We start from the raw sequence: 26,799 nt of genomic DNA on the forward strand, positions 1-26,799 counted from the left end.
GCCGCTGCCAGTGCTGCTTATCCGTGTTCTTGCAGTTAACACCACATGCTGGGGTGCAGGAGCTGGGGCTCCCCAGAGGGCGGCCTGAGGCTCAGCTCTGATGCTCTCTCAGGGGGCTCCTGACCCTGGCTTTGTGGCCACACTGTAGGGGGTGAGTGTGTGTGTGTGTGTGTGTGTGTGTGTGTGTGTGTGTGTGTGTTCTGGATGTGAGCAGCTGTGAGTATTCAGCGATAGTCAGATTCCGATCCCTCCCCTCTCAGAAAGAGCCTGCAGGCCTGGGAGTGTGTTTTCCTCCCCCCCCCCCACCCCGCAAAGAGGGACAGAAAATCTGGTGTCAGCGTTTGCCACCTCGACCAGGAGAGCTCCAACCAGAAGCTGAGCTTGGAAAGGATCTTCGCTGTGTGGGAGGAGGTGATGCCACATCCACAGTTATTTTTCTCTCACCTAAAAATAAAGCCCTGGAGTCAGGATGTGTGAAAATGAAGTGCTTAAACATAGCTGTGAACGCAGGAGCACCCCCCTCGCTCGGCAACGGCATCACGGCGCGGCGCCCTCGGAGGCTGCTCAGGGCCGCTGCCTGCCTCCATCCGGAACCTTGAAACCTGCCCTTGGTACCTCCTCCCCCACAAGCTGCAGTTTCCCGGCCCCCTCTCTGGGTCTGATTCCACATTCTGACTGGAGTGTGTTGGGTCTGCAGACAGGGTTTAGAGGCAAAAATGTGCCTCTCAGTCTGGGGTGGGGATGCTGGACCACACCCGGCACTGCTTAGGGCCTATTTATGCCTCTGTGCTCAGGAAGGCTCTCTGTCAAGTGCTCGGGGCTATAGAGGGTGTCAGGCATGGAACCAGGGTCAGCCACAGGCAAGGCAAAAGGGCCTTCCCTTCTGTACCATCACTTCAGCCCTTATAGCTTTTCTTTGTTTATTTTCATTTTGGGGCCACACTCGGCTGTGCTCGGGGCTGACCTCCGCTCTGTGCTCAGAGATCAGTCCCAGTGGTGTCTGGGGATCCCAGGCACTGCTGGTGATTCAACAGAACTTGGCTGCATGCAAGGAAGTGGCTAGCCCCGTGCTATTTCTCTGGCTCACTCCCGCTTGTAATAACTGCGATGATAAGAGTGAGGTGACAGTGCCCGGTAAGCACTGTTTCTCCAGAGCCAAGCCTGCCCGGAGCTAAGTGCTTCACAATTTCTGTCTCCTCGGGCCTTTCTGAGCTGAGGAGGTGAGTAGGATCTAACAGGCCCATTTTCCATCAGAGGAGATAGCGAAAGAGGCCACATACTCAAGGGAACTCAGGGGCAAGCTGGGATGGAGACCAAGTTGATAGGACTCTAGAGGGTGGGGGCAACTCAGGCTCTCCTGACACTGTCCCTGATTAATCTGAAGAGGTGACTCCATCACCTCTGGCTTGGGCCTGAGGGATCCTAAGCTCCTTGTTACTTTGAGGAATTGTGTTTTTTTTAAATTTACTTATTTTAATTTTTTGCTTTTTGGGTCACACCCGGTGATGCACAGGGGTTACCTCCTGGCTTTGCAACTCAGGAATTACTCCTGGCGGTGCTCGGGGGACCATATGAGATGCTGGGAATCGAACCCGGGTTGGCCGCGTGCAAGGCAAATGCCCTATCCGCTGTGCTATCACTCCAGCCCCGGAACTATGTTTTTTCTAGAACCACAGTTTGCACACAGAATCTTCCCTAGAATTTTTGTGTGTTCTGTTTTTCTTTTTTTTTTTTTTTTTTTTAAATTAGAAGTCAGGACAGAAGCATGGTAAGGGATGTCTTGATAAATTGTTAACTGATGGAGGACTTGTGGAGTTCTAGAAACATTCAGATATAATGGCTCATGCAGGCGGGAGAGGCTATTTCATGGTGGCCCCGTGTAGAAAGCCAACGCTGTCCCCCTGACTGCTCCAAGGGGAGAGACAGGCCTTCAGCTTGCGCTGTTCTGCCCTTCATCTTGGGAGGGAAGGAGAAAGCAGATGAGCAATGCATGGCTTCTTGTATTATCTTGAAAATGGAATGATGCATTTTGACAGTCAATTTTCTCTTCCCTATCCTTCAGAGCTCTGTATCCAAATTATGTCCCGGTTGTCCCAAAGAACTAAATGGTAAAAGCGAAACAGCATTGGATTCACGGCTAATATACGAGGCAGACAGCCAACAGATTGCTATTAAATTAACCCTGGGGCTTGACAGATCTGTTCTTCTGACCCCAACTGCTTACTGCATTCCTTATTAATGCAGAGCCCAGGCAAATTACCCCTGCTAACAAAAGGGGTTAATCTGCCTCTCTGCTGGGACTCTGAAGGCAGCACTGTGGCCAGGAGGGGGTCTGCCAGCCTGGCAGCTGAGCTCCGTGGCTGGGTTGCAGAAGGCGGGAAGGTGAGGGCACTGTGTGGCAGGCAGTGGCCTAAGGCATCATTTAAAATAATAATTGAAGACACTGGGAGGTCAATTCCTTCAGGGAACGACTTCAAACAAATATGAAGCTCGAGCCATAATTTCTCTCAGTGGTGGGTGAGGGAGTGGTGAGGGTAAGGGCAGGTTGCTACAGGGGAGATGGGGGCAATTCAAAATCCCAAATTTGGAACAAGCTTTCTACCAGAAAAAAAATGTCTCCAGTAACATGATGAAAGAAAAAGACTGACAGCAACACAAAAATAGGGACATGATTAAGTCAATTTTGATCCCTCTCCTTAAATCTTTATGCAATAAGATTCCAAGTCTGTTATAAAACAGTATTAAAAATGGCAACTATAGTGTCATCATAATGCGACTTTAAAAAAGATTCTCTGGGTCCAGGAGATAGCTCAGCAGTCAGAGGTACTGCTTTGCATGCACTGGGACCAAGTTAGGACCCCAGTACCCCTGGGCACCCCAAAACTTTGAGGGTGATCCCAGATTTGTAGAGCCCAAGAGCTCCTTCCCCCCTTAGGCCTTGGCATGGAATCACCAGGCCCAGCTGTCAGAGTACTGCTGGGAGTGGTCCTGGGGCCCTACTGCTTAGGAGGTTTTCCCACTAAAAAAAAAATCCAAATAACCCCCAACAACCTTCCCCCAAATATAGTCTGAAAATGATAAGCTGAAATATAGGGGAAGCCAAATGTTAAGAGTTCTATGTGCATGGGCCTGTAGATATTTCCCCTTTTGTAATGAAATGGTGAGAAGGAGAAAGGGAGGAGGGAGGGAGGGAGGGAGAGATAGAGAGAGAGAAAGAGAGAAAGAGAGAGAGGAAGGGAGAGAGGGAGGGAGGGAAGGAGAGAGGGAGGGAGGGAAGAAGAAAGGGAGGGAGGGAGGGAGGGAGAAAGAGAGAGGGGGAGGGAGAGAGGGAGAAAAAGAGAAAGGGAGAAGAGAGAGGAAGGGAGAGAGGGGGAAGAAAGAGGAGGAGAGAGAGGGGGAGAGAGGGAGACAGAGGGAGAGGGAAGGGAGAGAGGGAAAGAGAGAGTGTTGTAGCTCATAGAGAAATAATAGGAGTTCTGGGTCAGCATGCCCATCACCTTCAGAAACTCAGCTTGGGCCCATCTCTATCTCTGTTTCTTTGTAAACTCCACACAGTTTCACAAAGACGCTGCCAGCACGAAGACAAGCTGCCACCCCTCCCCTCACACCCAGGAACCTATATTCTGATAGGGACAGGGGTAGACATGGTCATGAAACAAGGTAAAGAAATATACTAGGCAGTAGGGGCTGGAGCAATAGCACAGCGGTAAGGCGTTTGCCTTGCATGTGGCTGACCCAGGTTCAATTCCTCCGTACCTCTCGGAGAGCCTGGCTCACCCGCACAGCAGAGCCTGGCAAGCTACCCGTGGCGTATTCTATATGCCCAAAACAGTAGCAACAAGTCTCACAATGGAGACGTTATTGGTGCCTACTCAAGCAAATCGATGAGCAACAGGATGACAGTGACAGTGATACAGTAACTGCTAAGCAGAAAAATTAAGCAGGGAAAGGAGAACGAAGTGTTCTACGTGTGTGGATGGACAGAGAGGTATGGAACAGACTTCCAGGGTAGAACAAGAGTTCATTTTCTTTTCTGGCCACACCTGGCTGGTGCTCAGGGATTACTCCTGGCTCTTTGCTCGGGGATCAGTACTGGCAAAGTCAGGGAACCATAGGGGCTTCCAGGGATCGAACCTCAGTTGACTGTATGCAAAACACCCTATCTCCAAGAGCTAATTTTATTTTATTTATTTATTTATTTATTTATTTGCTTTTTGGGTCACACCCAGTGATGCTCAGGGGTTACTCCTGGCTTTGCACTCAGGAATTACTCCTGGCGGTGCTTGGGGGACCATATGGGATGCCGGGGATCGAACCCGGGTCGGCCGCGTGCAAGGCAAACGCCCTACCCGCTGTGTCCAAGAGCTAAATTTGAAAAATTTGTTTTTTGGTTTTGTCTTCCCCCCACCCCCTGGTTCTGAGCTCAGGATCACTTCTGGTGGAGCTCAGGTGACCATATGTGATACCAGGGATCAAACCTGGGTCAGACACATGTAAGGCAAATATCCTATCCACTGGTCCCTGAAGAGTTAATTTTGTCCTATAATTTATTTCCTTATTTTTCTGAAAGCTTTTAATCAATGATCTGGTCTGGTCACTGTCATTCCATTGCTCATTGATTTGCTTGAGTGGGCACCAGTAAAATCTCCATTGTGAGACTTGTTACTGTTTTTGGCATAACGAATACACCATGGGTAGCTTGCCAGGCTCTGCTGTGTGAGCGAGATACTCTCGGTTGCTTGTGGGGCTCTCCGAGAGGGGCGGAAATCAAACCCAAATGCCCTACCCTCTGTGCTACCGCTCCAGCCCAAATGATCTAGTATTAAAATTGTGATGTGAACTTACAACATATGCATCAAAAGTAGGTGATGAAGTTACAGGTTATTTTGTAATCTCCATAATGAATATATATTTAAACACAGAAAACAATAAACATTTTAAATGTGAGTTTCCTTGTTTAGAAACCATTTCTGAGAGAGTTGAGAGACCAGGAGCCACAGATCAAGAGGCAAAGTTTAAGACAACACTTGATAAATATTTTGATTATAATAACATGGAGGAGTCAGGACCTGATTAAAATTCTATTTTTTTTCTTTTAAAGAGAACTTGAGAAAGTATTTTATCTCTCTGAGTTTTTATTTATTTTCCTTTGAATGGGCAAATACCATATGTTCTTTTAGTCTCTGAGAATATGAACTTACAGTAAGAAAATGGAGGAAAAAATTATCAAATAACTAATAATATAAACGACCCACTTCCAAAGAAAGCAGACATTTTTCTAAGGATGGCTTTCATCAATTTTATGAACCTTTGAAAGAGATTTTTCTGAGATGCTTCTGTCTTGATCGTGCTAATTTTACAGACAAGATTTTTTGTTTGCCTAATCTATCTGAGGCTATAATCTGGCTCATGCCTGTCTGTACTCATTGCAGGAGAGTAGGGTCCAACTTAACCTAGATAAGATGCCTAGATTTAAATTCATCTGAAACTTCTCTTATCACACTTAAGTTCTGCTAATACTGATGGCGGGTAACAGCCTTCGCCCAGCCCTGACAGTGGAGTAACTCTTCCAATTAGAGTTGGAATCCCTTTCCGGGGAGAAGACTTGCTTGGTAGTCTGTTTTCCTTCCCAAAGTCTGAATTAAATCTTTGGCTATTAAGCAATGATTACAGAGCACCAGATCTTGTTAGCAGAACGGACATGAGGCTTGATGATAACACACTGGAGGTCTCCAAAGAGGACTCTGAGGGATATGCCACACTTAAGAGCTTAAAAAAAGCCAATGTGCAAACACAGAGGCCTTGCCAATGGCTAGACTCAATATGAGGGGCACCACAAGGGGGCAAAAGCTGCCCAACTGTTACAGCTTTTTTTTTTTTTCTTTTTGGGTCACACCCGGCGATGCACAGGGGTTACTCCTGGTTCTACACTCAGGAATTACTCCTGGCGGTGCTCAGGGGACCATATGGGATGCTGGGATTCGAACCCAGGTTGGCCGCGTGCAAGGCAAACGCCCTACCCGCTGTGCTATCGCTCCAGCCCCTGTTACTGCTTTTTAAGTATGCATTGAACTATGAAAGACTGGGATGAAATGCTTTTACAATGGCGAGGAATGGGGAGGTAGTGTTACTTGAAAGTCCCATAACAAAAATTCTTTATACACAGCCCGAAATCCGGCATTAGAAAATACCTGATACTTTTTTCAAACTCCTTCAGATGTTATCTTGTAATTCTATTATATTTTTATAGAGGAGACCAAATTCTACTGGGGAATCTGGAGGTCATTCCTGGAATTGCTCAAGTCTGATGACATGGTACTCAGGGCCGGCTGACTGTGCCCAGAGGACCATGGCGGGTCAGGGCTCAGGGCTAGGCCTTGCAGAAACCAGGCATGTGAGCTACCAATTGGGTATCTCCCCAGCCTTTCTTTATGAGGCCTTCTAACCTCTCTCTCATGAACCTTCCTAACCAATTCATGCACCGCAGCCTAAATACACAGTTAAGGGAAAGTGTACACACACACACACACACACACACACACACACACACACATGTACATACATACACACTCCTTTATACTATGGATTTTGTCTCTCTGGCTGAATTGTACATTTACTCTCCAGATTTCTAGGGCCATAGAATGGGGGTTGCAGTTTTATTTTGGCATCTCCATGGTACACAAAAGGTATTCAAAATGTTTGTAGGTTTTACTTTATTTTCATGAATAAGCAGTATTCAATGGGCATAATTTAAAATCCACTAAAGGTTAATAGGTCAAGATGACTGATTCTGTAGTAGCACTGTAGCACTGTCTTCCCATTGTTCATTGATTTGCTCAAGCAGGCACCAGTAACATCTCCATTGTGAGACTTGGTACTGTTTTTTGGCATATCGAATACACCACGGGTAGCTCACCAGGCTCTGCTGTTGGGGCGAGATACTCGGTAGCTTGCTGGGCTCTCCGAGAGGGACAGAGGAATTGAACCTGGGTTGGCCACGTGCAAGGCAAATGCCCTACCCGCTGTGCTATCGCTACAGTCCAAGTGGTGTGATACAATGGATTCTGTAGTGTGAATCATTTATTTACCCTGTGGTTTTTCTCAGGAGAAAAAAAGGTAACAACTAACAAGGTAAGACCCAGAGACTAGGATATGGGAGTGGGATTCTGCAAACCATAGCACCCACAGAACCACTCTCCCTAGGGGCAGGCACTCAGCTCTGAAATTTATATGATTATCTCATTTAATCCTCACAAGCACCTTATGAGTAGACAATTTCATTATCTCATTAACTTATGAGGAAATTGAGAGTCAGGGGAATATTAAGTAACTTATCAAGTTATGCAGATTTTTAGCAGAAGAAGCTGAATTCAAATCTAGTAAACCTCTGGAGTCTGTCTTGGCAATGACTAAGCTATGTTGCTCTGTGGAAGTGTGAGAAACCCAAAATAGGTCTGCATTGGTTGCATCCTTGGCATTTCACCTGAGCACAAGCGACTCTACACACTCAGATTTATTTCAGTGCTTAGCACAAATGCCAGGATATGGAAATAATCCCAATGCACAATGATAGGTGTGTGGAGAAAGAAGTTCACACACACAAATTCAACTAAGAAAAGAGATGAAATCTTGCAGTTCACTGCATCTTGGATGAAACTGGGAGGTATCGTTAAGTGAAATAAGCTAGAGGGAGAAGGACGAATCATGATGATGCCCTCATACAGAGAAACTAAACAAAGTAGACAAACCTGAGAACTCTGACTGCCAAACTGAGGTTCCTACGCAGTGTGGGCAGGAGAGAAGAAAGAGGCAGGCACAAAGTGACACAAGGAAAATGGTGGGGAGTCATGGGCACTTTGGGGAGTGAAGGTGCAATAACATGGCATGTCAAAGCTATAAACATTAGCACTATTGCAACTATGCACCTAAACTACAATAAAAAGAAATAGAAATAAACATGAAGATAAAAAATAAAATATAAATGAAATATAAATTTTATTTTATGTAAATAAATGTATTTACATAAGTAAAATATAAATAAGTATAATAAAAAAACTGTTGTTACAGTATTTTAACAACTGTTTTTTATCACTCAACATGAGGAACAACCTGGCACCTGAACTGCGCAGGGGGAAGAGAGTAGTGTGGAACGCCTTCAAGAGTGTCGAAGAAGTTGTTAAGAGGACAAAGAACCTCCGGTTCTGGGCACATCTTTTCAACTTCACTATTCTTCCTGCACTAACATATGCCTCAGAGACTCGGGCCCTCTGAAAACAGGACGAGAACACTATTCAGGTATCCCAAAGAGGAATTGAAAGAGCTATGTTAGGAGTATCACGTTTTACTCAAGTGAGAGAAGGAATCCGGAGTTCTGACCTCTGTTGATGATCAAGAATCAAGGACGCTGTCTCGTTTGCCAACGTGTTGAAAGTCAGATGGGCTGGATACATAATGCGATTTAAAGATAACTGCTGGACTAGAGCTGTTACGGACTAGATTCCACGGACGTCAAAAGACCTCATGGCCGCCCACCAACGAGATGGTCAGACTTCTTCGTCAAAACCCTGAACGAAAGGTTTGAGGCTCTTCCTGTTCCTGGAGCGAGCAGATACCATTGGGCTACACTAGCACGCAACAGGGATGAATGGAGACGTTTCTGGTGCCCGCTTGAGCAAATCGAAGATCAATGGGATGACAAGTGACAAGTGATACAAGTGATAATAAAAATGACAAATAAATAAAATTAAAAAGAACTAGAAATAAAAATGATGAGATCTGGCCTATTGAAGAAGAAAACCCCAGTGTCATAAAGCCTTGGGAGAGTCACAGTCCACATAAGTGAGTTGCCAACCTGGGGAAACCCACACAGGGGCAACTATGGTGGCAACATCACTGGGAAGGATACTCCACTTGTGGACTATGTGCCAATCCATGATCAATATATACACTTCATCTCCTGGTAGACAGAGCAACGAGAGGAAAGCTCAGTGCAGGCCCCACAGTTCCTCTCCCAAAGCTGGCAGAGCACAGGCCCTGGGGTCGGAAAGGAGGCTCTCTCCAAGGTCTGAAAGAGAGCTTAGGTCCGGAAGAGCCTCAGTTCTTTTGACAAATGAAGCTGATGCGGGGAGTTGCTGAGACAAAGGTCAAAGTTATGGAGTGAAACGCACCCTGGGTTTCCCCAGGGAAGTCTCACCTCCTTCCCAGAGACGGGATTGAAGGAAGGCATGGCCTTGGTTAACTTTCCCAGCCTCATCTTTACTCATTTATCCCTACACTCTGGTTCTGTAGCAGTGTTCTTGTTAGACCACTGTATAGACAGGACCTTTGCATATGCTGGCCCAATCTCTGCACACCTCTTTGTCAATACTTCTCAACTTCTTTCTTCTCCCGATTGCAACATAACAAAACATAAAAAAAAGCATCCACAAAACATTGTTTCTTAAAATGCTCTTCATCACTAATCATCAGGGAGATGCAGATCAAAACAACAATGAGATATCATCTCACACCACAGAGACTGGCCTACATCCAAAAGAACAAAAGCAACCTGTGTTGGCATGGATGTGGGGAGAAAGGGACTCACCACTGCTGGTGGGAATCACAACTGGCTCAGCCCTTTTGGAAAACAGTATGGACTTTTCTCAAAAAATTAGAAAATGAGCTACCATTTGACCCAGCAGTACCACTTCTGGGAATATATCTTGGAGACGCAATAAAGTATAGTAGAAATGACATTTGCACTTGTATGTTCATTATAGCACTATATACAATAGCCAGAATACAATTCAGAAACTGAATGCCCAAGAACAGATGACTGGTTAAAGAAACTTTGGTACATCTACACAATGGAATACTATGCAGCTGTTAGAAAAGATGAAGTTGTAAAATTTGCATATAAGTGCATCGACATGGAGACTATCATGCTAAGTGAAATGAGTCAGAAAGAGAGAGACAGACACAGAAGGACTGCACTCATTTGTGGAATATAAAACAACAGAATGGGAGACTAACACATAAGGAAAGTAGAGAAAAGGACCAGGAGGTCTGCTCTACGGTTTAGAAGCCGGCCTCACATGCTGGGAGAAAAGGCAGCTCAGATAGAGAAGGGACCACCAGTAAAGGGTGCTTGGAGGGTCCATTTGGGATGGGAGATGCATGCTGAAAAGTAGACTATAGACCAAACATGATGGCCACTTAATACCTGCATTGCAAACCACAACACCCTAAAGAAGAGAGAGTAAAAGGGAATGTACCTGCCACAGAGGCAAGGGTGGGGGGGCATGGGGAGGGGTTGGTGAGAGGGATACTGGGAACATTGGTGGAGGAGAATGGGCACCGGTGGAGGGATGGGTACTTGATCATTGTATGACTGAAATGTAAGCACAAAAGTTTGTAAGTCTGTAACTGTACCTCATGGTGATTCATTAAAAAACATTTTTTTTAATATTGCTTCTTTTCAGCAAGGACATATTTTAGCTTGCAACTATATAATCAATGTGATTATTTGATATATATATGAAAAGATTCTTTATTTTCACTTTTACACCCCATGGCCTGGTATAAGTCAGGTGCCTGAGACTCCGTTGTTAAGAGACGCCTCTTTATTTTTACTTGATATGTCAATTTATTTTATTTCATTACAATTTTTTTTTTTTGCTTTTTGGGTCACACTCAGCGATGCTCAGGGGTTACTCCTGGCTCTGCACTCAAGAATTACTCCTGGCGGTGCTTGGAGGATCACATGGGATGCCGGGGATTGAACCCGGGTTGGCCACATGCAAGGCAAATGCCCTGTCCACTGTGCTGTCTCTCCGGCCCCTAAACTTTATTTTTAATTTTTTTTATTTTATTGAATCACCATGAAAAAAATACAAAGCTTTCAGGTTTAAGTCTCAGTTATATAATGATTAAACCCCCATTCCTTCACCAGTGCACATGTTCCACCACCAAGAACCCCAGTCTACCCCCCTCCAACCCCCCCACCTGAGTAGCTAAAGATCTTCACTTTATTCTCTCTATACTTCGAATACATTCAATATTTAAATAGAGAACTCACTATTATTATCTGGAATTTTCCCCCAACAATCAAGCCTGTTGAAAAGGTCGATATGCCAATATAATAGGTCCCATATTGAATGAGGTTAGAGGCCAGGCCAGCTGATTTCAGTCATAAGAGGGAGCTCATAAGAAACCAGGTAAACTATAATGTTCTTAAAGAACAACATCTTTTTTATAGCGTCTCTCACTTATTTGAAAATTTTGGCTTCTCTTTGCCCTGAAAATCATTAATATAGAAATGAGTTATTGTTATAATGTTATTAGTCCAAAGTCTGATCATTTTAAGGCAGAACATTTCACACAATAGAGGAATTGATGGGAAGGAGAGGATTGAAGACCAGATGCCCTGAGGTTGGGAATGCCTCTCCCTGATCTGATCCCGACGCAGGGCCTGGACCCTGTCAGAGATTCTGCAAATATCTGGTAATGAGGGCATGATGAGCCATTGCCTCCAAAGAGCTACAGCTGCAGAACCAAAGGATGACCAAGATGGTGAATTCAGGAGAAAAAAATTTACCATTCGAATGCTGACCCAGGTTCAATTCCTCTGTCCCTCTCGGAAAGCCCAGCAAGCTACCGAGAGTATCCTGCTCACATGGCAGAGCCTGGCAAGCTACCTGTGGCATATTTGATATGCCAAAAACAGTAACAACAAGTCTCACAATAGAGACATTATTGGTGCCCACTCGAGTAAATCGATGAACAATGGAATGACAGTGCTATAGTGCTACAGTGCTACATACAATTTGTCATGTCCTTTCAATCATAAGCATTGTCATAATTTTGTTGGTTCTTATTTATTAATTGTCAATGTACTACTCTAATTTAATATATGTTTCTTTCTACAACTATATATATGTGTACACATACATATATACATACACACATATATGTGTATACCTATGTGTATGTAAAGGTTCTTATGTATATACATATATATATGTATATATATATATATACAAGCATATTATCTATATGGTCTGGGGAGATAGTTCAAAGGGCCAGAGCACATACTTTGCATGCCCGAGATCAGGATTCATCCCCAAGACTGCAAAGTGCTCTCATAGCATTGTCAGGAGCAACCTGAGCACTGAACTAGGAGTAGCACCAAAGCACTGCTGGGTGTGGCCCCAAAACCCTATCCCCCAATTTTTCATATACATAACGAATGTATATATATAAACACTTATCCATATGTAAATAGTAATATTCATATACATGATCATTTATGTATAATAAATATAGCTAAATGTTCACACATATTCTTAAAACACATTTATTTATCTATTGTGTGATTTTGAGCCATACTCAGCAGTGCTCAGGGTCAGAGAGAATCCCTAGATAATCCCAGGAGACCATATGTGATGTCAGGGATTCTAACCAGGATGGGCTTCATACAAGGCAATTGCATTAACCCATCACTACCCTCCAGTCACCTAAAACACCTTTTAATCTTTTTGACAATTCTTTTTTCTAGAGTTCTCTCAGTAAAAATTAGGAAACAGGTTCAGGTAAGAGAATAAACATGTTAAAGCTTTTCATTGGCAAGAGGTAGAGCTGGCAACTTTTTGTTGGGTTCCAGAGCTTCTGGAAGCTCCAGTCACACCAATTGCCAGCTCCTGGAAATCTCAGGTTCTATGCCTACCTCCATGCCTACCTCCGTGGCATAGAGCCCTGGGATCCCCAGAGTGTTCTGTCCTCAGGTTTCCTAACTCGAGTGGGTCAAGCAGAGACGTTATCAAACTTGTGCTCAACCATGTCTGAACTGGTGAGTTTCTAGCGGTGGCTTTTTGTGCCCTGTGCTCTGAATAATGGCCACTTTCTCCCCTAGAAATAGTTGCACTTCAGTGGGGACAGGGAACAGGGTCCCCATTTATGGAGACTACTCAGTGCTTAGGGCAATCTGGTTGAAAAGCACTATATAGATATCAGTTATCATCATTCTCATGATGACAATGATTATTTTACATACGGTTGCTTTCAGGGTGAATGGCACGGGCTCATTTGTATGCCAGCATCTGGCAGGCTGTCACACATCTGCAGAATATATCCTAAATTGTGCTATTAATATTTCCCCTTCGCATTCTCCCCAAGGCGTCTGTCTCCCCAAATGCCTAAAGAAACTTTCCTCCCTGGAGAGGGCCTGGAGGCAAAATTCTGAAAACATGTCACCTTGACTAGGGACAGCAGAAGCTCCGAGTGACAGCAGCAGAGCTTGAGCAGATTTCTGACTCTTGGAATAGAGGCAAAGGGAGAACGGGAACCACCACCCACATGCATTCTATTAGCAGCTGTACTTCCAGGCAGAAAATCTGTAGGCAGGTTTTTCCCAGCTCAGACCATATGTGGAGTTGGAGCAGAGATGAACAGAAGCCAGCCAAGACCTGAGGGTCAATTCTCAGTGCCTTCAAAAATCACTATTTCTTGCTTAATGCTGCCTTTCTTGCAAAGTTTTGAGGGACTATTGAGCACTCATCTGTGATGGAGATTAGTTTGTTGTATACCTACCCACTCCAGCTTTTTTTTTTTGCTTCATGCACATATATACTAGGCTACATTTCCCAGCCACTCTCATACTTAGAGGTGGTCCTGTGAGAGTCTGAGCCAATGAAATGCAGGTGTTTTAGGAGTCTGGCTTCTAGGACTCACCCTTGGGTGGTCCTCTATGACCTCCTTTCTGTGGATACAAATAAGCATGGAGACACTGGAGAAGTGCAAAATAGAAGGAACTCAAGTCTTAGACTCACTGCTGGAGAAGGTTGCCTTAGAAGGAGTTCACCAAATTGTTCTTTACAAGAAAAATATTATTTTATATCTGAGCTAATGACATAGAAAGGGTATCTATTTTTTACCAGAACACCCAGAACTGTATTATAACTTATCTATTTAGAGTAGAATTTCATGATCAACTGTCTACTGTACAGTCTTCATGTTGAAGACTGCTAGTACTTCAGATTTGACCTATCCAACCAAAATGATATTTTGTGTATGTCAGAATTTCCCAGATATTATAATGATTCAGGAATGGATCATGCCAAGTCCCTTTTCACTGTATTCCAATATAAATTCAATAGAAATAGTATTTATATTGGAATATAATGAAACAACAAACACACACAAAACAATTTCAAGTAGTGTTAAATAGAATGGAGGTAAAAGGATGGTTATTGGGGCTGCTTGGGACTGCATGGGGGAAGCACTGTGGATAAGGTGACTCGAGAGTTAAGTCAGAATGATGGCATGTTTGTTCGCCATGTGAGCTTTGGGGACAGAGTATTCTAGAAGGAGTGAAGAGCAAAGATCAGAAATAAAAATAAAAACAAGACTTGTTAGAAGAGAGGAAGTTAACTGGTTGAAACATGGTGAATAAAGAAGCAGGGAGACATGTGATAGGATATCCCAGAGGAAGAGAGGGCTCAGACTGTACAAATCCAAGGTGTAACACTTGGATTTTACCATAAATTTAATGGGGTTATACTTGATGATTTTAGGTGGGTGGGTGGGGGGATGTTATCTAAATCACATGCTGGAAAGTTCACCCTGACCATCATGTACATAATCCCTATCACAGAAGTGAGAGAACAGTGGTTATATTAGTGTGGGTTGGCAGGAGTGGAGATAAAAATGAATTGATTTGAAATATTTAAAAACACCCAAAACGCATAACCTGGAGGGTGCTGGAATGATCTGGGAGGACAGTAGTAGATGTACGTGCAACTGGGGAAGGAGCTTTCTAGCTGTTCATTAACGAAAGAGGACAGTGAGTGATTTTTTTTTGAAAGTCCCAATAAGTTTGAAAAGCTCTATTTTAGAGAAGGCCAAACAAAGACCATGGGTTGGAGAGGGAAGGATGAATGAGGACTCCCTGGTCAGTGGCTCAGCTGCCTTGGGGGTGAAATCATTGAAATCATTCACTGTTGCTGGGAATTCAAGGACAAGTCAGGTTTGTGGTGGGGTAGATCATAGGACAGGCTCTGGCAAAATGGCCACTTTTATAACTAGGCATACAAAGAACACGTGAGACACCCACTCAGCATTTGTTTGGATTTTTCTAAATTTAGGCTAACTAGAAAATAGTTCTTACATTGTGGATTTGTTAGAGCAAATGTGCCCTTGGTGGGAAGAGACTGGAAAAGTATAATGGGGATGTGAAGACAACAAAATAAATTTTGGTTTGTGGATCTGGATACACAGGTGTCCTCTGTAAAAATCCATCAAGCTATCCAATTAGGATATGTGCACTTTCCAAATGAGACTTTGTGTATAAAATCCCCACTATATTAGACACGTTTGTCTTCCCACAAGTGTCTCCCTTTAGCTCAGTGTGTTTGCTTCTATATATCTAAACTCCGTGGTGATGTTTTAAATGATTACATGGTCCACACTATAGTTTCTGAGTAGGATGTGCCAGTGATGAAAAGGTCTATGTATGGAAATAAAACGGCTGCTTATGAAGGTTGTTAAGTATGAAAAAATATTCCCACTACAGTATTGTAACTCAATACTATTATCCTCACATCCCCATTATACTTTTCTGGTCTCTTCCCACCATGGGCATATTTGCTCTAACAAACCCATAACGTAAGAATTATTTTCTAGTTAGCCCAAATTTAGAAAAATACAATTACTTTTCACTACTAAGGCACAGTGTTAACCATTTCATACCTGTGGTCCAGGATGTCCATATAGGCTACTTAAGAATTCTAACGAGGAAAGACCCTACGCAAATTCTGGATTCTTTGCATCAAGTCCCATCTGATTCTAATTCATGATAAAGCTATGCCTCTGACTGGAAGGATTGGTTCAGAGTTCTTATCCAGAGCCACTCCTGGCCCAGTACTTGTCACTCATGTCTTCCCTCATTTGGTCAGATGGCAGAGTTTCCGTACTGTTCACATTACCTACACATCAAGGCCTGTAGTCTCTGATGCCTCCCTTCTATTCCACTCCCCCCAAGTCTGCTCATACCTGGATTCATTCTAGGCCACAAGAAAAGGATACTAAAACTTTGATTGGTTATTTCAAAGTTCCACAGGTTAATCCTCAGGTCATCAGCCGACATGTAGGTTTCATAGTCGCTGTTGACTGATATGGAGTTGATATGATATGTGTGCGCATTGGAAAATACTCTTCGTGGGGTGGCCTCCACCATCAGGTCCATGGGTCTCAGGACAGGGACCTGGATGCAAGAGAAACAGATCATGTCAGAATCAAAGCTCTTCCTGGGAAAGATCATGACAAAGTCTCTAGCTTTTACGTTCACATGCAAAATCATGGCCCCTTAAGGAAGCTTGAAGGTGGAGAAGAATGCTACGCCATATTTTCCTGGTTCCCTTTGGTTCACTTTAGCTGTACTTCTTTCTTAAATGATGTCACCATCATATACACCCCCCTCCCCAGGACAGTTTCATTCTTTACAGATTCTTCCATTTTTCCCAGGCCCCTGTGGGCAGGCACATCTCTGGAACACTTAGAATCTACCAGTGGGGTCAGCAGCTTTTGGGACTTTTGTTCCAGATTCTTTATTTATTTAAACACTGAAATCTACTCTACCCGGGAGATCGTGGGGAAACATTAGAAACACCTCTTTCAACTTTCAGTCTATCCATCATAGTTTGGGAGGTCTTGCCCTCATCCTGGCTGTCTCCTCAATCCTTTTGAGAAAAGATTTGGAAATACCCAAGATTTTTAACAGCTAAATTCAGACTGTATTGTACAGGGTACCTATTAATACTGTTTTTCTGGGAAAACCTTGTTTTTCATCTTTTTTATTTTGGGAACCAAACATATTCCTGGATCCGCACTCAAGGATCACTCCTGGTGGGCTCAGGGGACCATTTAAGATGCCGGGATTGGACCTGGGCCAGCTGTATGCAAGGAAAATGCCCTACCTGCTGTATTAGCACTTTGGCCCCAGTTTTTATTGGCTTTCTAAGGTGTGTTCCTTTGACACCCCAAATGATTTCCATCTGTTTACTGTTTTTTGGGGGGCACACCTGATAGTGCTTAGGGGTTGCACTGTGCTCAGGGACCACTCCTGGCATTCCATATTATCAATCCCATATGGTCCGATGCTTGGAGAACTATATGCTGTACGTGATTTGAACCAGGATTGCAGTGGCTAATTTCTATGCTAGGCAAGTTCCTTAATCTTTCTACTATCCCTTCAGCCTCAAATTGTCCCCATATGGACAAATACCTGGTCACCATTACTTTGTGTGTGTATGTACATATTGTGTGTCTATATAAACATATCTATATATCTCAGAAATATTTATTGGAGGAACAAGTGCAAGTAACGATGTTCTTCCACAGCTCAGAGAATCAGGCAGTTACATAGTTTCCTACACAGTAAGTGTTTTCTGGCAAATAGAAATTCTGACCAATGGTCTTGGGACTCTGAATTCAAGGGCACTTCTGTTTACCTTGAGCACCTTTCTCAGAACCCACAGGGATAATGATAACTCTAGTACCTGAGAGGGAACCAGCTCAGCCCTTTGCCATAAACAGGAAAGCTCGGGGACCAAAGGCCCCTGCCTTTCCGGGAAGCCCTGACTGATTCAATCCCAGAGATTTGCCTTAACTGGGGAGGCGTGTAGGGTGAGGGGAAGAAGGTGATGCCAGAAGGTGAAATTTCATCCAGTACAACACAACCTTGCACAAAGCAGAATCCTCCTTGCTCAGAGGGACTGAGCTCACATTTGGAAGAGTTTTACACCGAATGAACAATTCAAGAGGAGGCCCCGAGTCCTGTGTAGGTGTGAGCTGGATAGTGTAGCCAGAGGCGGCTTGAGACAGGGATGCTGGCAGAGCAGGAGAGGGAGCAGAGAGGGTGTCTCCCACTCTCATAGCCCCAGCACTGAAGCCAGGGAGCAGCGTCTTAGAGACCGGGATTCTGATTCTCCACCAGTGGCCGTGGCAGCAGGCACCTGACCTGCAGCGTCTGGGCTCTGGTGAGTTGGTCTGAAATTCAGTGATCTGTTTCTGAGGACGCCTTTCATGCGGCCGACCCGTGTTCGATTCCTCCATCCGCCCCTCTCGGAGAGCCTGGCAAGCTACTGAGAGTATCGCACCCTCATGGCAGAGTCTGGCAAGCTACTTGTGGCATATTGGATATGCCAAAAACAGTAACAATAAGTTTCATAATGAGAGACGTTACTAGTGCCAGCTCTAACAAATTGATGAGCAGCGGGATGACAGTGACAGGAACGGTGACAGTTTCTGAGGAGATCACTTGAGATGACACGCCCTCCTCCTAGCAGTCTTTCCCAAACTCTCTACAAAGTCTGAGAGGGTTCATCTAGTGATACAAATCAGACACAGGTCCTTCCCTTGATAGCTCGCCGAGGTGGAGGACATAGACAGGAATTAAATCACTCTCAAATAAAAAGTAGTTAGTACTCCAAAGGAGAGGGTAGGGTGCCCAAGGGGGTTTAATCTGATCAGGGAACTCTTCAGAGGTTGAATTGAAGAAAGCTAAATTGGTTCAGTGCAAAGGATCAGAAAAATCAAACATGGCTAGAAGAGGGAAGAGCATTTCTGTCTGAGAAGAGCATGTGCAAAGGTCCTGTGGTGGTGGAAGGTGACAAGGCTAGAAGGTGAGAGGTCAGCATAGCTGAGGTTGAAAGAGTGCTATGAGTAGGGTGTAAGAAAAAAGTGAAGGGATAGGTAAAAGACAGTCTCAAGACTTGCAATTACTCTAAGGAAGAAATACAAAAACTTGCAATAATTGTGCTATGACTAGAATAAAAAAATTTGCTAGTCTATTCTGGATGTATAGTTAGGAGACCAAGGAGGTAAAACTTTGACTACCTAGGAATTCACCATGAATACCTTGGAAAGGTGCGTCTAATTTAAGGCTTTGAAATGGACAAAAAAGGAGGCAATTCTATCCTTAGGAACTTTGCTGCAAATATTCATTTAACCTGCGCCAACTATTCTGCCCACATCCTTCAAGTACTTCCTGCAACAACTCTGTGAAATGATACTGGTACCAAAAAACTATCATCTGAGAAGACTCAGGCTCAGAGAGGGGAAGGCACTTGTCCAGGGCTGCCCAGCTGGGGTCCAAGCTGGATCCCAGAGTGTATCTGACTGCAAAGCCAGTGCTCCCTCCAATGTGGTACAACATACTCAAATATCACAGAGGGGTGTGAGCCACGTAACTTTCGAGGTAGCAATAGCAGCAGTGGCAGGAGAAGGGGGTCTTGGTTATGTTGCTTTGAGAAACCTCAGCTGGGCATTGGGAGAGTTAGCAGCACTCGACTGCCACATGCCACGCTTCTACAGCTGCCACAGAAGAGCTCCCCGGCTGGAATGTCAGAGCCCTACCTGTTCCCTTTGCACCCGGTCCCCTGCAGAGCATCGAGCAGGCGTCCTGCACCCACATGTGTATTGGTAACAGAATCTGTGGAATCTGCGGGGACCCCCTGTGGTCTCCCCCTAAACACTTTCCAGGCCACCTCCATTCCTGTGCTCTCTGGGGAGGTTCATGGACCGGCCTGGCCAGCAGTGGATCCAGCAGCCCGGCAAAGCTGGGGGCCAGCACAGCCCTTCAGCTGCAAGGAGCCTCCTGCCTTCTAATTCAGGCTGACACTCCACGAAGCACCCCTTAAAGAAGGAGGCACCTGGCAGCATCTGGGGACACAGCCTCACTCCGCCCAGAGCCAGCCAAGGGGCTGGATGTCCAACCCTTGTGGCAGCCAGCTCTGTGCCCAGGGTGAGACTTGCTGCCTCTCCAGTGATTCCCCTTGAGGAAGAGGAGGGGGAGAAGCAGGAGGAGGAGGAGGAGTGGTGAGTGAGCCCAGGGGACTGATCCCCTCATCCCTGGCCAGGCCGGGTTCTGACCAGCCGATAGAGATGCTCACCAAGGCTCCCCTGCCAGGACCTGGGCTGAGGAATGCAGGCTGCACCTCCAGCTGTTTTATTTTGCGCTCTAATATTTGATCCCCTGGGCCTCCCCAGGAGAAGGGCTGCTGTTTCCCTGGTTCACCGGGGCTGCCTCTAGCGCTGTGTCACACACAGCAGAGACAGAGGAGTGGCCCCCCCCGGGACGCTGGGTTATTGGGTCGGCACACTGAACCTCAGCGGCAAGCGGAAACTATGTCGAAACATCTAAGTGTCACTTGAAGGACTGGGGAGCCAGCACTGGGTCAGAGGCACACATTTCGCATACCTGGGAGCCTGGTTTGATCATGAGCATTGCCATGGCTCCCTGAGCACCAAGGGGAGTGGATTGGGAGGCCCCGAGCCCCGCTGCGGTGGTCCTGGCTGTCTCTGACACTGCAGGGCCCAAGCACCGCTTCACCCTTGGGTCCATCCCTGAACGCTCTCTCCTGGTGGCCATCTCTCACCTGGAGTGATTCCCAGGCCTGCTGCCCACTTCTTGGAAGCCCCTTCCCAACAGAGGGGAAAAAAATGTTAAAAAGGAAGTACTGGGGTGTTTCGTTTTGCTGTTTGTTTTGGAGCCACACCTGTGCTCTGGGCTGACTCCTGGCTCTGTTTACAGGGATGTGGGCCACGTGGGATGCCGGGACTGAACCCCAGTTGCTGTGCCTGAGGCAAGTGCACCACCCGCTGTGCCGTAGCTCCAGCTCCAGCCCTGCCCCCCCTCCCACCCTCAGGGGCTGTGGTTTTTTTTTTTTTTTTTTTTTTGCTTTTTGGGTCACAACCCAGCGATGCTCAGGGGTTACTCCTGGCTTTACACTCAGGAATTACTCCTGGCGGTGCTTGGGGGACCATATGGGATGCCGAGGATCGAACCTGGGTCGGCCGCGTGCAAGGCAAACGCCCTACCCGCTGTGCTATCGCTCCGGCCCCCATTTTTTTTTTTTTTTTAATAGAAGCCACACCAGGTGAGTCTGGTGCCGGCTGGGGTGTACCAGGACAACTCCTGCCGGTGAGCAGTGGGTCTCCTGGTTCAGCACATGCCTGGGGATGCCGGGCACAGGCAGTGGGGCACCTGGTGGTGCTCAGGGACCACCACTTGGTGCCAAGGATGCAGCTCAGGGCCTCGTGCATATGGGCACATGCTCTACTACTTGAGTCACATCCCTGGTCCAAAACTATTTCCATAAGCCCCAATTTTATCTGTAACTGTATACTTTGAAAGACTATGGATGGAGAAGCACAGAATCATGGAATGCTAAATCTTGGAGCTTCTTTGGGAGTCACTGTGTGTGAGCCTGTGCATGTGTGTGGGGTGGGGATAGGGGAGCTCATTTATTTTTGTCTTTTTTTTTTTTAGTTTTTAAAAATCACCATGAGATATACAGGTACAAAGTTGTTTATGATCCAGTCTCAGTTATACAATGTATAACTACACTTGTCCCTTCACCAGTGCACATTTCCTGCTACCAATGTTCCCAATTTTCCTTCTGCCTGCCTCCCTCAGCTCTGGCCCTGCAGCCTGCATCTAAGGCAGACACTTCTTTTCTCTCTCTCTCTCTCTAATTTTCCTTTTCAGCATTATGGTTTGTAATTCTGCTACTGAAAGAATATCATGCATATAGCTTTACCTCCTTTCAGCACACAGTTTTTGTCCCGAGTGATCATTCCCCCTCCCCCTGGGTGGCAACTTCCTACCATGGACCAGTTCTCCTGGCTCTTGGTTCTACTGTCTTTGGGTATTATTCATATACTATAGTTTTTTTTCAAATACCCTGCACATGAGTGCAATCCTTCTATGTTTGTCCTTCTCCCTCTGGCTCATTTCACTCAGGATACTCTCCATCTCTATCCACGTATAAGTAGATTTCATGACTTCATTTTTCCTAACAGCTGTGTAGCGTTCCACTGTGTAGATGTTCCACAGTGACCTGGGTTTGATTCCTCTCCCCCTCTTGGAGAGCCCGGCAAGCTACCGAGAGTATCCCGCCTGCATGGCAGAGCCTGGCAAGCTCCCCGGGGCGTATTTGATATGCCAAAAACAATAACAACAAGTCTCACAATGGAGACATTACTGGTGCCCATTTGAGCTAATCGATGAGCAATGGGATGGCAGTGACAGTGACAGTGACCCACTCATCTGTTCTTCACTTGGCTTCACCCCCTTATTTTTAATAATCTGGTTGCAGTCTCTATAATGTTTTAACAGTTTTATTGGCAGAGGAAATTTCAGCCCCCAGCCCACTGGCCCTGAAGTGCCTGAAATATTCCTCTGAGGGGCTCCTCCAAGGCAGGGGTGGGTGGAGACTGCTAGAGTCAGCCACGCCCCTGCCGCAGCACCTCATCCTTCTCCCTCACCTTGACTGGGTGAGCCTGGTTCCCAGAGAGGAACGCTGCCGCCTCGCCTGCTCACTCCGCACCACGCAAGGTGAGGCTGTGAGCCAGGCCCACGCCCAGCAGGGCGGCTCAGCGTCAGCCCCGCCACAAGACTCACTGAGGGGCCTCGGCTGCAGTGCTCGGGGACGCGAAGTCCGGAGAGCCACATGGCTCCTTCTCCTGCTTCATTCAGTCTCGGTTTAAGTCGCACCCCCTAGCCCCCCGAGGGAGACCTCCTGACCCTACTCCATCTCTGGTAGCGCCCCACTGCCCTCCTGCTACTCAGCTGACCTCTCACAATATTTCCACCCCCTCTGGCAAGTTAGTGAGATCTCCTCAAGCTCCTACGACTCACCTGGGTGCTAGGCTCACTGTCGTGTTAGCGACAGAGACCGGAAAGGTTAAGTAACGTGTCCAAAGTCACACAGTCTGCCCCTTGGAGTGGAAGCCCTTGGTTGGGCTGTTCTGGGCCTGGGAAAGGTACACTGGGGGCAAGGGAGAGAGGTAGGTAGCTAGACACGTGAGTGCAGGCCATCCTGGCTGGGAGGGAGGGACTGGCAGACACTGGCCAGGCAGTGCTGGGTAGGAGTTGAAGGGTGGTGCATAGCAGGCATTCCAGGCAGAGGGAAGGCACACACACACACACACACACACACACACACACACACACACACACACACACACACACACACACACTGTCCATGCTTCTGAGATGCACAATGAAAGCTCAGGAATCTGGGAGCCCCTGCAGCCTGACTTTTAATGACATCTGGAGAGGCGCTGCAGGGGGGAGTTGAGGTGAGGCCACAGGGGAAAACTCGGCATCTCAGCAGCTGTGTTTACCAAGGCAACCCTGAGCCCCCAGCAAATGGGGAGATTCTATTCTAGGCAGAAAGAAGAAAGCTGGAGAGAGAGACAGAGAGACAGAGAGAGACAGGGAAGAGAGGAGTGGGGGTGAAGAAAGAGGAGAGAGAGAGAGAGAGAGAGAGAGAGAGAGAGAGAGAGAGAGAGAGAGAGAGAGAGAGAGAGAGAGTGAGTGAGAGAGAGAGAGAGAGGGAGGGAGGGATTGGGAGGAGGAAGGAGGTGCAGATTTAACTCTTTGGCAACCCTGGGGCAGATTCAATTGCATTCAGAAGCCAGGCATTTAAATACCGCTGGTGATTAGGTTATTAGGTATCATCAATGTAACCGCCATTAAGGGATCTTTGGGGGAAAACTGCCATCAATTTAAAGCCTGGCTTGCTCCACACCTCCTGAGGCGCCCCATGGCTCTCCCCAGATAATTGAGATTACTTTATATTGAGACTGACAGGATGTATTAAGGTCACCGGGTTAGGTGGGCTCCATGTCATCAATTATTAGGAAGTGCATATAGGGCGTCATGGCCACACTCTGGCCCCAGAGCAAACCTCCAGTAAACATTGATTAACATCTGCTCCTCGTGGCGCCCTTCCCACACAGTCTCCTCAACCAGGGCTGGGGAAGCCACGCGCAGCCTCCTACACTGTCTTCTTGCTCCCAGCCAGTTTGGGGGACTCTGAAACCAGGAGTGTTGGGTCCAGGAGAGAAACGGGAGAGCTGACTGGAGAACGCTCAATGGGGGCACATATGACCTGGCGCGGCTGGCTCAGGGGAGAAGCTGGGGTGAGCACACCCTCCCATCTCTGGAGGCATCAGGCGGCAGAGCAGGTGGAGAGGGTTGGAGGTCACAGACTCCAAGTTGCCACCTGTCTGCTTCCCCCCAAAGACACCTTTCACTGACACTCTCCAGCGACACCCTTCTACGCCCCTTCTGGGCTGGGCATCTTCAGCCAAGGCCCCCTGGTTCCCGCCCCCCCCTGCTCCTGTGTCAGTATAATAGAAATGTCTCATAAAATCTTGCTTCTTACATTTTCTCATTATTTGCCAGAATTGTATATTTGTGTTGTTTGGGCCAACTGTGTTTATTCAGCATTGCAGAGCTAATAAAACCCACAGGGGCATTTTAGATTCCTAGAGTTATACATTCAGGGATGGGTGGTGGGGATCTTTTTATATTTGCAGAAAAAGGGTTTTAACTTTTACTTGGGTAAATGCAGTGAAAATACATGCTTAGAGGAAAAAAAAAGTGATAAAAGTTCTGACTTTTAAAGAACATGCTCGCATATTCTTTTAATGAATATTGGTGTGAATTCAATTCTGATGGTATTTAAATTCCACTGGATGCATCCAAAAAGGTAAAAAAAACAGTTTTATTTTAAACTGCCTATGTTTAAAATATCTACCAAATAATATTTGTGATTATTTCACATTGTGACAGAAATGCTTAGCTGTCCACTTTAAAGAATGCAGAGTGATACAAGTATTTCCAAAATTCTTCTGGGGAAGGGGGGCAGCACCATATTTACATGGCAATGAACCCGATGGGTGGGGTGCTTGTGTGCCTTTATTGGGGGCTCCTGCGCAGTGCACGGGAGGTCCCAGTGATACCCAGCCTGGCTGTGTGAGCCAGATCGTTGCATCTTCAGGAACCTTCACATCAGTGCAGTGGGCAGGAGTCAAACTTGAGGCCAAATCTAGCATAAACTTCACCCCTTTAAGCTGTGTCCTCCATCTCAGAGGTATCACAGTTATGAACACAGTCAGGAGTGACTGATAAGAGAACTGATAACAGAGAGCACTGACTTGTGAATTAAAATGTAAAGTTCTGTTCTTATTTATTTTTTAAACTAAAAAAGATACGTGGAAGGTAAAAACAGAAAATCTTCTATCCTGAAAGTACCTGCCTAATGCAGTGAACAGGCTGAATACAGCCCCTCTGAGACGTCGGCTGGTGTTAGGTGTTAGCACCTATGGATCTGAAACCTCGGTCAGGTTTAGGTAAAAGCCCCGGGGTGTTCTTCACAAGCAGCCTCCCCTCCCTGCTCACTGGACTTTTCTGTCACCAAGCACATCCACCTGCATGCAGGGCTCCCAGACCGTCCTAGTGGTTTACATGCCTCTTCCCCATTATTGCCAACTGAACCTTATGCTTATAATGTTATTATGTGGATCCCTCCAAATATTATCATCATCATGTGTGACTGACTTGATCACAAGTGAAAACTTTCCATCCCAGTGGGGATTAACGCTTTTGAGATCTGAACTTTGTATTACAATGTGTTGTCAGAGAAATCACAGAGCCCTGTGGGCCTGGGCTAGAATCTTAGTTGGGCCATTTACCAGTTACATGGGCTTGATGCCTGACCTTTTACTCTAGTCCACAGTGTTGGGGAGAGTAATTCTCTCAGTATTGATGTTGAGAGACTTAGCACAGAAACTAAGTCTTGAAGTATTGATACATCAATAACACCCATGAAGAAAACATTTATGGACAATTTTGTAGGAGGACTGTATTGGGCACGTTAGGCAGAAAATGTCATTGAATCTTCACAGTGGCCTTAAGAGGAAGGTACTAATATTGTTTCCTCTTTATGGATGTGGATCCTGAAGAAAAGGAGTTCACAAAAGCTTGCTTAAAGTCATATGACCACTAAGCAGTAGAGATGCCCTTGAACTTTGGTGGTCTGGCTTCAGCTCCTATGGAAACTATTACATTTTTTAACCATTAACTTCCCATCACTAAAAAATGATTCCTTCCAAGTAATTGCCTGGGGAGGATTATCTGTTTCTTTTTTTTTAAATTCTTATTGACTATGGGGTTCAAGCTTTTCTTCCAGGGACTTCAATCATGATAAGAGAATTTAGCATAGCTCAGAAAAAAGGGCTAGTGGAATAATTGGTCACTTAGTAGCAATTAACTTGGGGGGTGGGGCGGTGGGAATCTGAAGGCTTTTCTGGTTGGCTTTTCAAATAGCTTTTGTCCACATTGTCATGAAAACCTTAAACAATATGGTCGTTCATCCAATTATTAAAACAACCTAGGGGGCAATCTGGCATCATGCATACCCATTATTAAAGGGTAATTCAGTGTAACAAACCAAATCGAGTATGTACCAAGACTGTCAAATAAAATAAACCACTAACAAATTAAATTACTTTCCATTTTCAGTGGGAAGAATGCCAGTCATTTTTCATTGTAAAAAATATGCATCTTAATTTCATTTTTGAAAAAAATATGCAAAAAAGCAGCATTTCAGGCGCGGTAGTACTACTATCTGCTCTGAGGTTTATTCCCCCAAAGCACAACTCACCTGTTTCTGGAGGCAGAACTCTCTGAGAATTGAAAAAGCACAAAGCCTCACCAGGTCAAAAAAAAAAAAAGTTTCCCCAAGGGATCAATGGTGGGTGGCTTTGGAAAAGCCAAAGTGGTAGATTGGCTTTGGCTTAATGACATAGCAGAGCTGTTGTTTCCAGAATGAAACTGCCATTCAAAAGCACCCTGCCCCAAACCCCAGGGGAATCCTACCCAAATAATACAACTCTTAGATTTCCCGGTGCAGACCCTTTACTAGCCCCAATATGTTCCTGATTCCTGGCTTTGTCACACAGATTGATATA

The 26,799-nt window shown here is 45.7% G+C and overlaps 1 protein-coding gene across 3 annotated transcripts in view; it reads right to left on the bottom strand.

Annotated features, from left to right (window-relative positions):
- PPP2R2B (protein phosphatase 2 regulatory subunit Bbeta) overlaps window positions 1-26,799 on the bottom strand; it is a 467,657-nt gene that overhangs the window by 46,429 nt on the left and 394,429 nt on the right. For all 3 annotated transcript variants that reach the window (XM_055141210.1, XM_055141211.1, XM_055141212.1), the window contains one exon: window positions 16,060-16,237. In XM_055141210.1, the coding sequence (XP_054997185.1) occupies window positions 16,060-16,237 (178 nt within the window). The remainder of the gene's footprint in view (window positions 1-16,059; window positions 16,238-26,799) is intronic.

Source organism: Sorex araneus, chromosome 6 (genome assembly GCF_027595985.1).
Source record: "Sorex araneus isolate mSorAra2 chromosome 6, mSorAra2.pri, whole genome shotgun sequence".
Classification (NCBI taxonomy): domain Eukaryota; kingdom Metazoa; phylum Chordata; class Mammalia; order Eulipotyphla; family Soricidae; genus Sorex; species Sorex araneus.